Below are 17,256 nucleotides of genomic sequence, written 5' to 3' on the forward strand. Positions count from 1 at the left end.
CAGAGTGAAGTCATAACACAATGATAATTCTGTGTTTTTAAGCGACTTGTTATAATGTGCATGTGCTCAAAATCATGTAACACACGTTAGTGGCAGCAGTAGGGGAAGTTGTTGTTCCCTGTTCTTCCCACCACAGTGCTCACTTCCTTTCCTTTATAAAAGAAGGGAAGTGGTTGTCATAGTGATAAGGCGGAAACCCATTGGAATTATCTCTTTTTACAGTCTAGCAGATTTACAAGATTATAAGCTTTTCTGAGACGTCCCCCCAAACCATTTTAGTTTGAACAGGCCTGTCACAAAGGTCTGCACAGACCCTGCTGTCTCTTAAAATTGCTTTAGACCAAAGACCTCATTTCTCCAAGAGATCTCCCACCCTTCATTTGAATTCACCAGTGAGGGGCACAGATGCTACATCAATTGTCTGTCAGGAAGTGGAGGGAAAAACATTCCTCCAGTTGACACCTTTTAATGTTACAGTACTTCCTGGTATACAATGTACTAAGTCTTACCTGGTGGTTTGATGTAGCAGGCACCAGGATCCTTTCCAGTTGGGTGGTTCCATGTGGAGATTTATGCTGTTATATATTGATGATGATGGTAATGATGATGTTAGGTAGAAATCTGTTTCATTCTTTTAGTTCATTATATCTTACTGGGGGGGAAATAGCAAAAAGAAAAAAGAAAGGTTTCATGTCACTGTGGCTAGGATCTGCTTGTGGATGTGTCTGAAAAGTGAGAATGCATTTTAAAATAAAATGGAGGTGACCGGAGGAGGAAAAAACAGACAGTGATGCACTCTATCACTGCACTGCTCTCCTGGAAGCAGTTGCAGCTCACAGCAGGCAAGAAGGCAAGCTGCAAACTGTTTTAACACTATTAGTTACACCATGAAACTTTTTACTCATTCTATTTGTGTGTAGTTATGGCTTTAACTGATTTCCAAAGTGGTTGTAGGCTTGACCGGCTTCAAATTTTACTGGGCCTTTTCCTATGTTGGTCTTCCCTGCTGTGGGTGTACTTGACTGCAGCAATGGGTAGCTAAGCACTGGCATGTTAAAATTTCCCAAAATGCTCTTGAGGTGCACTATATCTCAGAACATGTGGGAAATGGCAAAATGTAGCTGCTCAATGGAGGCCTACCGTAGCAGCTGCCCAAGGGTACAAGGTGTTGAGCTGGAGCTGATTGCCTGGAATATTTGTTACATATAGCTTTAGTGATTAGACCGGTGACTCTTAATTCATGATTATTTTTTATACTGGAATATTCTTATGAGACAGCTGAATTAATATTTTATGCCAGTTGAGTAGATGTGTGTTTAGTTCTAACCCATAACATACTTAAACTACTGGACTGTGATGTTTAAAAGTAATTCCTTTCACCCTTTAAATAAAACTATTCTCTATTTAGATGGTTGCGCGTGGCGCTGTGGTCTAAACCACAGAGCCTAGGGCTTGCCGATCAAAAGGTCGGCAGTTCAAATCCCTGCGACAGGGTGAGCTCCTGTTCCTCGGTCCCAGCTCCTGTCAACCTAGCAGTTCAAAAGCATGTCAAAGTGCGGGAAGGTAAATTGTGTTTCCATGCGCTGCTCTGGTTTTGCCAGAAGCAGCTTAGTCATGCTGGCCACATGACCCGGAAAAACTGTCTGCAGACAAACGTCGGCTCCCTTGGCCAGTAAAGCGAGATAAGCGTCGCAACCCCAGAGACGTTCACGACCGAACTTAACTGTCAGGGGTCCTTTACCTTTTTTTTTTGTTTTAAAGATGTGGCTTCACAAATTGTGCATACTAATTCCAGACATTAAAAGACTACCAGAAATAATAGAGTTGCCAGTAAGCAAGTGAACATGATGCTTCAACCAGTGGATAAACAAATACTTTTCAAAAAAGAAAATTCAATTTTTATTTGATTTAAATTGTACTTAAAAGCCAGTTTTTAGATTAATTTACCTAATTCATCTTGATGCCACATTAATGGTATTCCTTCTTATCTGAAATGTGTATATTCTATTCAGTATTCTAATTTGATTGATTTTTATGGCCATTACTCACCAATGTGTTACATACTATATCTAATTGCCATATGCCACCTTAAAAATCAGAATGCCAGAACAAGGCAGTCTTGAAGCACATCTGTAGCAAGAATGAGGAACTTGTGGCCCTTCAGATGTTCTTGTAGGCGTCCAACTCATCCACTCCAGCAAGCATGGCCAGTAATCAGAAATTTTAGGAGTTGTCCAATATTTGGAGGGCAGCAGGTTAGCCACTCCTAGTCTAGAAAATGCTCAGGTTCTGGGAGATAGGAGTTGCACAGTCACTGAAGAGATACTGAGATCAACTCTTTGCACCCTTTTAACAGTCTAACTTGTAGTCAGAATACCTATGATAAATTAAGGGAATTCTAAGCATGATTGAATGCAAACTATTACCTTACTGCCAAAATGCTGACAATAAGTCTTTATGTAGGTGATTTTCTGTATCATTTGAGATAGATTTATTTCAGAAAGGGTTAGGGTATATTAAGGATGAACTCATAACCACAACTGGTCCAGCACTGACCATGGCATAATTTTTTTCAAATTCTTGTAGCAGAATGCCCTTTTGGCTGCATAGACTGCTATTGTTGGAATTGCATTTTCTTCATGCCTGAAGAAGACTTGCTATTCTGAGGGAACAGATAAGCGACTGGTCAGATACGTCTGGCAGTATAAGAAAATAACTGGGTCACAGTAACTACTTTATTACCTTAAAGGTAAAGGGACCCCTGACCATTAGGTCCAGTCGTGACCGACTCTGGGGTTGCGCGCTCATCTCGCATTATTGGCCGAGGGAGCCAGCGTATAGCTTCCAGGTCATGTGGCCAGCATGACAAAGCCACTTCTGGCAAACCAGAGCAGCACATGGAAACGCCGTTTACCTTCCCGCTATAGCGGTTCCTATTTTATCTACTTGCATTTTTGATGTGCTTTCGAACTGCTAGGTTGGCAGGAGCTGGGACCAAGCAACGGGAGCTCACCCCGTCACAGGGATTCGAACTGCCGACCTTCTGATCAGCAAGCCCTAGGCTCAGTGGTTTAGCAACTGCTTTATTGTTTAAATTCTATTACCTTCATAGTTTGGCTTCCAGAGGCATACTAAATGGCTTAGGCCAGTGGTTCCTAATTAGCTAAGTACTGAGGACCCCGTTTTTTCAAAAGCCAAGCCATGGACCCCCTACATTTTACAATGTTTATTATCTCTCTGGTATTTTTTGTTATGTGAATGGTGCCATAACTCCCCTGAGTGGGTTGCACGGACTCCCAATTGGGAACCACTGGCTTGGGCCATTTGTGATTCTGAGTTGGATTTATGTGTGGGGCAGGAAGTTCTTTAAATGGGCCTGTTTGTATTTGCATGTTCAAAAAGTTTAAAACAAAATTATATGTTTGAATGTATCTCTTTCAGGTTATGCAATGGTCTCTGCAAGATGGCTTGTTCTTGAGTTGGAGCTTTTTAAAACAGACATATGCTGGTACTTCAACTTTATTAAGCGGACTATAAGTTTTTCTCTCTCAACAACTACATAAGCAGACAAAATTGCAAAAATCTGCCCTGTTTCGAGTATGACAGCCACGACCCGTGGCTCTCCAGTAGGAGGGAACGACAGCCAGGGCCAGGCTCCTGATGGACAGTCCCAGCCTCCTCTCCAGCAGAATCAGGTATGGTGGATATTCATATAAGTAATCAAAGTTTAGATTTTTTTTGAGCAAATGTTGTAATTGATAACACTAATTAACCTTAATCTTGCAACAATACACTTCAGTTCTACTTTCCACATTAAATACATCCCAGTAAAGTTAGTCTGGGCATCTCCTGTTTACAAACCCCTTGCATGGTGAGAGTCTCTTTGAATATTTGTTTTAAAAATTAAGATTCTCTAAATAAAGATTCCACATATTTTGGCTGGCTTTGTTAATTAAACATTTTTGACACTATAACTGTATCCCTCTCCCAGGAGGTGTATGCTTTTGGCCCAGATCTTGTGTAGTCCTCTCTGTAATACAGCATGAGGTTGGGTACAGTCACTCTATAGCTCTGAGCTTGGAGGTACATAGGGAGTTAATGTGATCTTTTCTGCAAAAACAAGCCCATTTCATCTTCAGCTTGGAAAGGAGAGTGGGGATTCCCTGCTCTTGTGCTAGGTTTCTGAGTCCCTCAGAAGGTCATGTATGATTACTGTTCCCAGGTCTGGATCCAGTTTAGAGGGGAAGAGATGGCTGGGACTGGTTATTTTAACAGTAGCCTTCTGAGATGCACTAAGAAGTGTCAGCACCTGGCTTCACTGGGGTGTGCCAGGTTGCCACTGCACTTTGAAGTGTAAAACAACCCCCAAGCTTTCTTTCCAATCTTCGGGCTGTGGAGAAGGCAAGGATCATCCTCACAGTAATGCTAGACTTCTGAGGTCTCCGAACTCCTATTCCACTGCATTAAAAAACCTCATGTTTTTCTTGCCAAATGAGTGAAATGTCACATTCTATAGTAGAATAAAATTACAATTGATAAGGGAATCATTGTTGAAGTGAATTGTAATAGTTATTAAGCTTTATTTACATAGACAAGGTTTCCATGGCTTCTGTTGGAAGCACTAGGTTTTGTACAGTTAACTTCACTTACAGCAGGTGAACTGCTGAGGTTTACAGTAGCCTTGTAAATTCACAAAAGCTGCTTGCCACCCACACAACTATTTGTAGCAAATAAGCATAGTAAATGAGAGAGAATACACAAACTCTTCCATGCCTGTTTGCACATAGGTGTTTACATGTGTTCTTAAGTTGCTAAAAGCAAGCAGATGAGTGACAGCTTGTATGTATTAATTGCATATACTAGAGCAGGCATCCCCAAACTTCGGCCTTCCAGATGTTTTGGACTACAATTTCCAACTTCCCCGACCACTGGTCCTGTTAGCTAGGGATCATGGGAATTGTAGGCCAAAACATCTGGAGGGCCGCAGTTTGGGGATGCCTGTACTAGAGGCTATTGCTTAAATTGCTGCTTTTGTTAAACAAATTCTTGTTTGGGTCTATACTCTGTTCATCTGGCTCAGAAAATATAGTTGTTCAAAACCATTCTGAGAAGATCCAGTAATTAGATTGGGATTTCTCAGAAATTGCTGCAAAAAAAAATGGTTTTGCTTGCTGCACTTGAGGTTTTATTTTTTGCACACATGGTGAACAAAACTGGCTTTATTTGAGGCTTGTTCTGATGATAATGTTACATGCTCACACATGCTACCTCTATGCATAGTGAGAACAGGAGTGAGTTTAGAGCTCTTGTACTCTTGCTGCATGAACATAATCACATCAGTGTCTTGGAGATCTTGCGCCAACTCACATCCTCCAATAGAAGTAATTTCCCCCACCACTTTCTGTTGATCATTGTATCACAATAGTGTTGCTCCAAACTTGCTTTTGCTGTTCTTTCATTGTTCTCAGCATTTTGGCAGTCAGTACAATATGTAAGACTTGTTGGATGTTCATCAAGGAGACGTTGCTACCAAATGTAGTGCAGTTCTCCTAATGAGCCCTGTCAGTACAAGAACTTCAGTTTGCACAATGGACCTTTCCCCTCTTCCTCTTCCCCTTACCCGTGTGCCTCCCTGCACCCCTGAAATTAACTCTGGGAGGGTCAGGAGAAGTGCCAGAGCAGCACAGGGAAGGGGGAGAGGTATCATTCTGCCTAGTAAGCTGAAATGCTTACACAGATGGAACAATTGGAAAAGCTTAATGTTGAATTCCGCAATTGGTGTTTGCACAATGTTGTGAATGTATTGTCTCCAATGAGGAGAAGATTGTCAAAGTGTTGCTGGCTGATGTGCTTTTTCTCCTTTTATAAGAGCAGCCTACAGCTCAGTAAAGAACTATAGAACATACAGAAAAAGTTTGCTTACATTAAAATTGTGTAAATATTGCCAAGGAAACATGCAGGCAACTGGAATAGATGTTCACTGGTGTTCTCAGTAGCAAATAGAGCAGGGGTAGTCAGCATTCTTTTCTCCAGATGTTTTGGGCTTCCATTGGCCATGCTAGCTGGGCTGATTGGAGCTGTAGTCAAAAACCTCTGGAGGGCACTGTGTTTGCTATCCCTGAGCATAGAACTTGGTGGAAAGTGGCTTTTTTCTTCATTATGCTTGGAATGTAAAGTGCTTGCCCTACAGGAGGACTCGGAGGGCACCTGATTGAGACTGAATTTTATAGGTTTCAGGCTGCTGTGGATGTTGCTTGTGTTATTCGTGCATTACATTGCATAGAGGTGTTGAACTCATTACATTTGCAGTAGTGTGTGGTAGACCAGTGTGATCTCACCAGTGCTCCCTGCACAGGCCCAAATTTGCTGCTGTCCTGCCTTGTCACAGCCTCATCCAGGGAAGTAGCAGTGATGCTGGTGTCAGAAGGTTGGGTCTATCCCACCACACATGGCAGCTACTGAGTTAGAATTATGACCTATGACCAGGAGGACCATATCAAAGCTTATGTTTTGATTTTGGAGGGGGTTGTGATTTAGAAAAGCTATTAAATTTAGTACATGGGGGAAAGGAATTTTGCAGAGTTATATGTTGAAAACTAAAACCACAAATGTAGTACAAATGTGATTAAAATGAAAGTGTGAAATAACTGTCCTGTGCAGCATAAATACGAAGAAGAAAGAGATACATTTACCCTTGAAAGGTTGGGGGGGGGGAAGGTATACCATTTGAATATTATTAGGAGACATTTAAACTTGATTAAACTGTATGATGACACCGTAATTTTTTAAAAAATGCAGGAATTTCAGTATTTGAGTGGTTTACATAACTATATATTTTCTAATTCAGACTTCTTCCCCTGATTCTTCAAATGAGAATTCCCCAGCTACACCCCCTGATGAACAGGGTCAAGGTGATGCTCCACCACAGCTTGAAGATGAGGAGCCTGCATTTCCACACACTGACCTGGCCAAGTTGGATGACATGATTAACAGGTATTTTATATATGGTGTATCTGCCATACACAGTATTTCATAATTAAAGCAGGATGTGCTTATAAGTTGTTTAGTTAGCAGAATTTTTTCCGTAGGATTAAAAAAATATATAAACCCAAAATGCTTAATGCTCAATAGGACTGCAAGGAAGTGAGAGTGGCAGATTTTTCAGGCAGTGTGTTAATTTGTGGCTCAAATTATTTCATCTTTTCCAGATGAAGGACATTGAAGGGGGAAAGTTAGATTTCATGTCAAATTGAAATATTATAAATAAAAAACTGTCAAGTAGCACCTTAGAGACCAACTAAGTATGTTCTGGATATAAGTTTTCGTGTGCATGCACACTTCTTCAGATACACACGAAAGCTTGACAATCTAAGGTGCTACTTGACAATTTTTTAATTTATTTCGACTGCGTTAGACCAACACGGCTACCTACCTGAATCTGAAATACTATATTCTAATTCTAATGTTTTCTTAGACCTCGATGGGTTGTTCCTGTATTGCCTAAAGGGGAGTTAGAAGTTCTTCTAGAAGCTGCTATTGAGCTTAGTAAAAAAGGTAAGTTGAATTGCTAGCTTTACTAACTACTTGACTGTGTATAAAGGGAGATAAAGAAATAAATAGATTCAAGCCAGGAAATGGGAGAGAGCTGGAGAGTCCTCGTGGCTTGCAAGGGACCCTTCCTGGTGCCTGAGGAATCCCCAAAGAGACGGGCGGGGCAGCAGGGCTTTGTTTAGGCTGCTAGGCTTAGCAGCTGATGTGTGCAGTGGTGCAGCCGCTGCCGCTTTTCTGTGCATCCTCCAGCTGGCCCCAGAACTTCAACTCTAATTGAAGAGAGAGTTGTGGGAAGAGAGAGCTGGAGAGCAGGAAAAAAACGGGAATTTAGAGGCTTTTTAGAGGATTCTCCGCACTTGCGGATTTTCGTTTATGTGCACGGGGGCCTGGAACACAAACCCTGTGCAAATGGGGGAACACCCATAGTGTTCAATGAAACGAGTAAATAGGTAAGTTTAGAAATATGTTTTGTTTTGTTTTGTTTTGGTGGAGAACTTTCATTTGTATATCTAAACAGCATTTTAGTAGTTGAAGAATTATTGTACATAGTGGCTGAGAGTGAGCTATGACTTGGGAAGTCCATGGGTTACAATTTAAACTCAGTAGGCAGTATTGAGCAAGCGGCTTGGTCTTGTTTGCATTTGGGAAGATGTTGATAGTGACCCATCTTGTAGGAATTGTACAGATTATAAGAAGATAATTGGATTTTTACAGTTTTTAGTTTAAATCATTTGTGTTTCTACAGGTGAAAGATTTGATGCATTTCTAAAGAATTAGCACAGGAGAAAGTGCTCAACTAATAGAATCAATGTTGGGAGTCAGTTTCAGGTCTAATTTGCCTTCAGATCCATTGCAAGTTGGAGAAAGGCAGGTTGATTGGGGGCTGACTAGTAGAGGGAGTTGCACAGAAGCAAGATTGCAAGGTTGAGAGGAAATAAATGATAAGGATAATAAAAATGATAACCCTACTTCTTTTAGCTATTGCAAACTTCTTGATAGGGACTTCCTAGCTTCTGGGCATTTAATGTCTGCAGTGTAGTGTTTCCTGCAACCTTGAAGGCTAGTAACATGCATAGAAAAATAACTAACAGTAGTTAAACTATTGCATGGATATAGAGTCTATGTAATGTTGTTAAAGTATAATAGGTATTAAATGTATTAAACAGCTTTCTTTCGAAGCATTTTCTAAATGTTTTACTGTTGGTAATTTAGTAGTTAGTGTATGACACCAAGTAAACTTAATTCTTTGATGATCTCTTTTTACACAGGCCTTGATGTTAAAAGTGAAGCATGTCAGCGATTTTTTCGAGATGGGTTAACTATCTCTTTCACAAAAATCCTTACAGATGAGGCAGTGAGTGGCTGGAAATTTGAGATTCATGTAAGTTTGTTTTAGCTACCCATTCATGTATCCGTGATTTCAACAGCTTCAGTATGGTAAAAACTGATTAATTAACTGTGACACTTGTGAAAATTGTTGCCTTACTTTTACTATATAATTCCTGTAGCTTAAATTTGTACGGTTTGAAATAAATAATTTCATGCAAGAAAGGTTTATAGAATTTCCTTTACTCTGATAAGGAATTTCACTATCAAGCAAGTCTATATAAAGTATTTTTTCTTAATAGAGATGTATCATTAACAACACTCACCGTCTAGTTGAACTCTGTGTGGCGAAGCTGGCCCAAGATTGGTTTCCTCTTCTTGAACTTCTTGCAATGGCCTTAAATCCTCATTGCAAATTCCATCTTTACAATGGTACACGTCCCTCTGAAACTGTTCCTGCTGGAGTTCAGCTGGCTGAAGATGAACTTTATGCTCGTCCTCCAGACCCACGGTCACCAAAGGTGTGTTGATTTGAAATTTTGAACCAACAGTGATCAGTCTCACTTAAGACATTTCTGGACATTTGTTTTCTGGGGTATTGGTTTGCCTCTTCGGTTTTTGCTAAGTTGGAAAAGTAAGAACCAGGTGAAGCAGAAACTGTACTCTCTACCTGCTTCTTAGTGCATTCTTAATCAAGACATAAAAGCCGTAAACACATATACACGTGCTGCAGCCTGCATTGTGCTTAGGCACAAATCAGAGCTAATCTTAAATATTAATCTTAAAATGAATTCTCTTCACTATTTTCTGTCAGACTTCATCATGGTTTTTTTAAAATCTACTGTGAAATGTACATTGGCTAATACTAAACATGCTTCTGTCTTAACCAGGATTTGTAAACTAAGTATCATTAGCCTTAATGTACAGTCGTACCTTGGAAGTCGAACGGAATCCGTTCTGGAAGTCTGTTCGTCTTCCAAAACGTTCAAAAACCAAAGCGCAGCTTCTGATTGGCTGTAGGAAACTCCTGCAGCCAATCAGAAGCCGTGGAAGCCCCTTCGGACATTTGGCTTCCAAAAATAGTTTGCAAACTGGAACAGTCACTTCTGGGTTTGCGGCGTTCGCGAGCCAAAATGTTCGACAACTAAGTTGTTCGAAAACCAAGGTACGACTGTAGTTGCAAATGTATCAAATCACAGCCAAAAAAGTTGATGTTAAAATTTGTGAAAGTTGCTAACTTCATTGAAGTGTATAAATTGGTATGTTTGTTTCAAGGCTAAGTCCCTTGGAGCCTCAAGGTGTTGGGAAGTCTCAGTTCACATGACTGGAACTTCAAAAGGAGGTCAATATAGCTTTTGGCTGAGGCTGTTATGATGATCTCCATATACTAAAACTGTCCCCCACACCCCATTAATCTGTATTCGCTTCTGGTTTCTAACCTAAAAGGAAATCTTGTATTAATTGGGGCAGAAGATACCGGTAACAGATTACTGTGCATAAAAGCTCTCTTGTTCAGAAATACCTGTCTTTTATAATAGTTTAATACTGAATTGCTTGTGTTATCACAACTTGCAAAATATTTTGAAATTATTAACAGTACATGAGAGGATAATCCTGGTTAAAGGTGTATATTTACTTCTAATTGTGACCAAAAGTAGGACTTGTTCTTTGCAATGTAAATATGTGTTGGTAGAATGACATGTAAAGCAGGAAAATTTGTTTTGCAGGGCTGGCTAGTAGATCTCATCAACAAGTTTGGCACATTAAATGGGTTTCAGATCTTACACGATCGTTTTATGAGTGGATCAGCATTGAATGTTCAGATTATTGCAGCTCTCATCAAGTAAGTCCTTTTTCTATGTATCAACTGAATAACAGTATCCCTTGATCCCTCGGTCCAGTATACCTGAAGGAGCGTCTCCACCTCCATCATTCTGCCCGGACACTGAGGTCCAGCACCAAGGGCCTTCTGGCGGTTCCCTCGTTGCGAGAAGCCAAGTTGCAGGGAACTAGGCAGAGGGCCTTCTCGGTGGTGGCGCCTGCCCTGTGGAACGCCCTCCCAACAGATGTCAAAGAGGAAAACAACTACCAGACTTTTAGAAGACATCTGAAGGCAGCCCTGTTCAGGGAGGCTTTTAATGTTTAATAGATTATTGTGTTTTATTTTTCTGTTGGAAGCCGCCCAGAGTGGCTGGGGAAACCCAGCCAGATGGGCGGGGTATAAATATTATTATTATTATTATTATTATTACTATTATTATTATTACTATTATTACTTGATACAGGTAGGTAGCCGTGTTGGTCTGAGTCGAAGCAAAATAAAAAAATTCCTTCAGTAGCACCTTAAGGTGCTACTGAAGGAATTTTTTTATATTATTACTTGAGTTAGTTTCTCTCTCATCATTGGCTTTACCACGGGAGTGCTGTTGCGTGTGTGTGGGGCAAGATTGATGAAAATCTGATGCCCCAGCTTGTGCAAGCAAGTGAGCATTAAGTCTGAATAATAGATTCAGAAGTCTTCTGGTTTCTTCAGTAGTGCATGAGAATGGATGTGCTGCAGTTTTTGTTACTTTTGTGAAGTATATATACCCTCTAGTGTGATTTATTGTTAGCAGCTCTGAGCTTTTTTGAAAGGGAAGAAGAGAATGAAAACAGTATACTACCTTCTTTGCAAATGCTAAGCTAGGCACATTCTGTTTAGCTTGATTGCAAAAAGAGCCAATTGGTTCAAAAAATAGATATTTTGTCATTTAGGGTTTGCAGTCTAGGAGCAAAGATTTATAAAACTACTGTACCTTAATTACCATACAGATTAGCTTTAAAACTTGCACGCTTTCAGAAGACCTTATTTTTTCTTCTTCACTTTGATCTCGCAAGCTCAGCTTTTGGGCAGGTGACCTTAATTAGGAACTATAATTTATTGGAAATTACGGCAATGAGACTGATGAAAGCCAAGGTTTGTTGTGAGGTTTCAGTGTTTCCCCAGTAGCAGTTTGCTGTTGAAATAGAATGCTGAAGCTTTGGTGAGCTACGTCTGTTCCTGGTGGAGGACCACCACTCCATTTGAACTTTCTGCACCCTGTATTGTTTCTTATGTAGAAAATTGGGCACATCTGGATTGTAATGAGTTGGGGCAAGAGGATATTACATATACAGTAGGGAGTTGCGTCTGTGTATAAGGACCTAAGGAACCTTACCTCCAGTGCTCTTGGAAGAGAGATACATACAAACTCAGCCAGAGCCATTTTGTTAGCAGTTCAGCTCTTTGTAGAGAACATTTATCTTGAATAGTATGGAAGTGGTCAAGATCTGGGATGAAATTAATGGTGTTGAGATACAGCAAGATCTTTTTTCAGTTATTGATGTATTGATGTCCACTATTTACACTCACAAAGGCCCTTGGAACAATGTCATGAGATGTCATTTTGGCAGGAGCTTCTGGGGCAGAATGGGAGTCCAAGTGGGGAGAGGGGCACTAATTTTCCCACAGTAGCCTCTGTCAGTTTGACACTTTGTTGTCATGAAGCAGGCTTCCTCAAATGTGGCCCTCCAGATGTTTTGAGACTACAATTCTCATCGTCCCTGACCACTGGTCCTGCTAGCTAGGGCTCATGGGAGTTGTAGACCAAAAACATCTGGAGGGCCAAGTTTGAGGAAGCCTGCCATAAAGCATTGCTTCAGTGGGTAGAGGGAACATGGTGGCCACCAGGAGGAGCTCTGGTGTTTGGGGGGTATCCAATTCACATATTGCCCCTCAAAAATACCTGGAAACCACAACATTCATCATCTGCTAATGGGATGGCAAAATGTGGGGAGGGATAATACTTTGGCTGGTTTGTACAAAATTTTAGTAAATACTGATTCCCCTGAACACTACTTTAAGCCTTTTATACTGTTTTTTCTCTCTCCAGACCATTTGGACAGTGCTATGAGTTTCTAACACTGCATACAGTGAAGAAATACTTCCTTCCAATTATAGAAATGGTTCCACAGTTTTTAGAAAACTTAACTGATGATGAACTGAAAAAAGAAGCCAAGAATGAAGCCAAAAATGATGCTTTGTCAATGATAATCAAATCTCTAAAGAACTTAGCCTCAAGAGTTCCAGGGCAAGAGGAAACTGTAAAAAACCTAGAAATATTTAGATTAAAAATGATACTTAGGTAAGGCATTTTATTTTATGAGTACAGTGCTTTCTGTGTTTGGTATCCGATTCTGCTTCTCTTATACAAACATTTCTCCACAGGTTGTTGCAAATTTCATCATTTAATGGAAAAATGAATGCACTAAATGAAGTTAACAAGGTGATATCTAGTGTGTCCTATTACACTCATCGGCATGGCAATCCCGAAGAGGAGGAATGGCTTACAGCAGAAAGAATGGCAGTAAGTTCTTTGAATTATATCATTGTATCCATTCAAAGCATTTGTCTGCCTTTCTTTCCAGGATATGTTTTCCTTAACTTTGATTTTGATTTTATTATTTTACCTTGTTTTGTTGTCTATGGACACAAAGTAGCTTATGAGATTAAAAACAATAAGACATTAAAATGTAAGTAACAATCAAAACAAAAATATACAGTATTTGATAAAACCAAACTCAAAACGACCCACTAAAAAGCTCAGCATATGGTAAAAATTCAAGAACCAAAGACTTTGTGTAACAAAACCATTTCCAGTAAGGTATCTAAACCAAGAGTGGGGAACCTGTGGTCCTTCAAATATAGTTGGACTTCAACTTAAAGCCATGTCATAAATAGCTCAGTGGAGCTAAGACTTTTCTCACCATGCCCTGTGTACTTTCTACTCTATGCTCAAATTTAGTGGGGTTGATGGTGGAAGATTTAATTTTAATACTGCAACATGAGTGGGAGCAGGGAATTTGTGGCCTTCCAGATGTTCTTGGACTCCAACGTCCCATCATGCCCCAGCCAGTATGACCAATGATCAGGAGTGGTTGAGAATTGTAGTCCCACAACATCATGTTATAGCGGCTGGAATGATTAGGACAAGGTGCAGAAATGGAAGGGAATAACTGGGAAAATGAGAAAATGAACAGATATTGTGAGTTGTACTATCAGCACTTCTGAAAGTTGCTCTGTTTGCCTGTTGTTTAACTCAGATAGGTAACCAGGTGTACTCCCAACTTCCATCAACTGCAGCCAGCATGGCCAATGACCAGGGATTGATAGGAATTGTAGTTCAACATCTGGAGGGCCATAGGTTAGCCACCCCTGCTGTAACAAACATCTCCCTTTTGGTGCTTCTGTGAAATGGCTTTTGGTGCTTCTGCCAAATAGTTGGTTCTTGGCATTACTTTTGGTATCTGCTTACATGCCTATAGTATATTGTGCCTGAATAGTGTAATATGTGGAATTGCCAGTAGATAACATTGCTTATGAATCAGATAAACTCTGGTGATCAGAGTTGGACCCCCTGTTCCATATTGTTACAAAAATAAGTCTGGCTCTTTCATCTTTTGGGCGTGTTTATAATGTACTGCTTGCTGTCACCTGAAATTTTCTTTACCTTCTTAAATTTAGGAGTGGATTCAACAGAATAATATCTTATCGATTGTGTTAAGGGATAGTCTACATCAACCTCAGTATGTAGAAAAATTAGAGAAAATTCTTCGTTTTGTCATCAAAGAAAAGGCCCTCACCTTGCAAGACCTTGACAACATTTGGGCTGCACAGGTAGGGATTAAACAACTGTCACCTCGAGTGAGAGCAATTTATTTTGAACTACTTATCATGCATGAGTTGGAGTTGCTTATATTGTGTGATATAGATGTTAAATTATAATTCATCAGTCTGTCTGCAAATACCATGGTTTATTATGTTATGTTTTTCTGTGGTGGACACCAACTTTTGGTTAGTTCACATGCTGTGCTACCAAAAGAAGGAAGCTAAATGTGGCATAGGAAGCCTGATGAATTATTGGTGCTCTTTTTTCTTGAATCATCAGATTTAAGAAGTTGAACATTGTAGCTTTTGCCTTTTGATCAACCCATTTCCATCCCCTACAGCATAAACACATATAACTGAAACAATTGCACATTCTTTGATTTATCCTGCCTTTCCTTTCTCTGTTTTGTGTATGGTAAGCTTGTTGCTCTGTGAAGTGCCATGCACACTGGGAAGGCTATATAAATGTTATTATTAAGTTAAATGGGTTTAGTAGATTGAGCTGACATTGTGATCATAGTGCTAATTGCCTGCTTTTTCAAACTTGGCTATTTAAGTTTTATTAATGTTTTGGAACAGGAAGATTTAAGCCTAGTGTTGCTGTTGCTCTAAGTCAGTTACAATTCTAAAGTGTAACTTTAAAAAACCCCACAATTTTTATTAGCTTAAATGTTCAGAAGCAAATGTGCATTAAAAATATGAAGGAGTATGAACTACTGCCTGTAGCTTTCTTTGGGAAATGTAATGATGATCTGTAAACAGATCATCTAGCCTCTTTATATAGAGTATCGATTTTGTAAATAAAAAGGCAAAAGGGTTTTAAAGAATATGAATTGAAAAAGTCAGGAGAGCAAGAGATAAGTGCAGTTTAAAGTCTGAGGTATTATATAAGCTATCTTTTCCAACCTGCCACAGAAAAATGAGAACAGGATGAGAACAGTGCTAGTTTTACAAGAATTGTTCTAAGGTCGCTGTTAGTGCAGGTCAATTCCACTTTGTAGGATAACATGCGGGGAAATGGTTGTAATAGAAATTCTAAGTCTCATAAAAATAAAGACAATCCTGTCTTGTGTAGAGATAGCAGTAAGTGGTGTTAACACTTTCTTATCAAGGCAGGAAAACATGAAGCCATTGTGAAGAATGTACATGACCTCCTTGCAAAACTGGCCTGGGATTTCTCTCCTGAACAACTTGACCACCTATTTGATTGTTTCAAGGTAAGCATACATATTTATCTGCTGTTATTAATTGGAGCAAGTGACAGCCTCAGGGTCAACAGTGGGAGTTGCTGGTAATAAAGGAACTTGAGCCCTTAGCCCTTCCCTTCAGTGCTTTCTTCCCTTCAGTGCTTTACTATCATTGGACTTGGGGATAAGCTAAGCTCCTCCAGCGTCCTGAGTTTTTTGTACTTCAGCTTTACCGAATTGGGAGGAGCAAATGTTATGTGTCGTCATGTGGAAAAGCAGCCTCTCAGTGTTTAGTGTGCATATTTTAGTGGGTGGCAGATGAATTTTCAAAGGATGAAGGGGGTCAAGAAACCTTATTTACTGTTCAGTCCTCTCCGGGATGTTTTGGCTTATATTGAGGGCTCGTGGGAGAATGCAACAAGGAAGTCTTTGTTTGAGCAGCAGTTTTGCCATCAACCACCAGGTGGTGCTGAAGTCCTATAACGGCAGCAGATACAGTGGTGCCTCGCTAGACGAATGCCCTGCTAGATGAATTTTTCGCTAGACGAATGGGTTTTGCGATCGGAGGTTGCCTCACAAGACGACGAGGTTTTCTATGGCCGCCGCTTCGTCTTGCGAAGCGTGGCCATAAAAACGTCCGATCACAAAACCTATAGGGTATTCCTCTAGTGAAAGGGGAACCAGCTGTAGAGTGGAAAGAAGGCAAAGGAAGATGAGCTGTCATTGCCTGTCAGCTGATCTTCCTTCGCCTGCTTCTCGCGCTGCAGCTAGTTCCCCTTTGTGTTCCGCTGGTCTCTGCCGGTTGCCGCGAGCAGTGAGGGGCAACCGGCAGAGACTAGTGGAACACAAAGGGGAACTAGTGCGGGAAGAAGGGGGGGAGAAGTGGAGGAATGGATCCGTTCCTTCCTCCGCTTTCCCCCCACCCCACCTGTCACACAGCGGGGATCGGACAGGCTTCTGTGTTGGGCGGGGTGGGGGGAAAGTGGAGGAAAGATCCTGATCTCGTCCGATCCCCGCTCTGTGACTCATCCGATCCCTGCTCTGTGACTGCTGCCAGTCCCCCGGAGCCCATAGGAACGCATTAATTACCTTTTAATGCATTCCTATGGGAAACGGTGCCTCGCAAAACGAATTTTTTGTAGTATGAATTGACCGTCGGAACGAATTAAATTTGTCTAGCGAGACACCACTGTATACTCTATGTGGATACAGATATCCCCTTCAAACTCATGACCAATGCCTTTTCACCCTCTCATAATAGTAGAATCCAGGGCTATCCAATGAAGCCAATGTTGGAAGATTCTAGATGGGCAAAATGAAATATTATTTCACTTAAGGCATAAACAACAGAATTCACTCCTAGAAGGTGTAGAGATTACCACCAATTTGGATGATTTTAAAAGAGGATTAGGCAAATTCATGAAGGATGACGGCATCAATAGCTGCTAGCCGTGGAGGGTATATATGGCATCCATTGTTGGAGACGGTACGCTTTTGAATACCTGT

At 40.5% G+C, this 17,256-nt stretch overlaps 1 protein-coding gene across 1 annotated transcript in view; it reads left to right on the plus strand.

The window, feature by feature from the left end:
- USP9X (ubiquitin specific peptidase 9 X-linked) overlaps nt 1-17,256 on the plus strand; it is a 71,684-nt gene that overhangs the window by 17,141 nt on the left and 37,287 nt on the right. The window contains exons 2-11 of the mRNA XM_035116677.3: nt 3,442-3,695; nt 6,848-6,993; nt 7,475-7,554; nt 8,820-8,932; nt 9,180-9,398; nt 10,605-10,720; nt 12,789-13,040; nt 13,124-13,262; nt 14,420-14,572; nt 15,676-15,780. Coding sequence (XP_034972568.3) covers nt 3,600-3,695; nt 6,848-6,993; nt 7,475-7,554; nt 8,820-8,932; nt 9,180-9,398; nt 10,605-10,720; nt 12,789-13,040; nt 13,124-13,262; nt 14,420-14,572; nt 15,676-15,780 — 1,419 coding nt within the window. The 5' untranslated portion in view covers nt 3,442-3,599. The remainder of the gene's footprint in view (nt 1-3,441; nt 3,696-6,847; nt 6,994-7,474; nt 7,555-8,819; nt 8,933-9,179; nt 9,399-10,604; nt 10,721-12,788; nt 13,041-13,123; nt 13,263-14,419; nt 14,573-15,675; nt 15,781-17,256) is intronic.

Source organism: Zootoca vivipara, chromosome 4 (assembly GCF_965207765.1).
Source record: "Zootoca vivipara chromosome 4, rZooViv2.hap1.1, whole genome shotgun sequence".
NCBI lineage: Eukaryota > Metazoa > Chordata > Lepidosauria > Squamata > Lacertidae > Zootoca > Zootoca vivipara.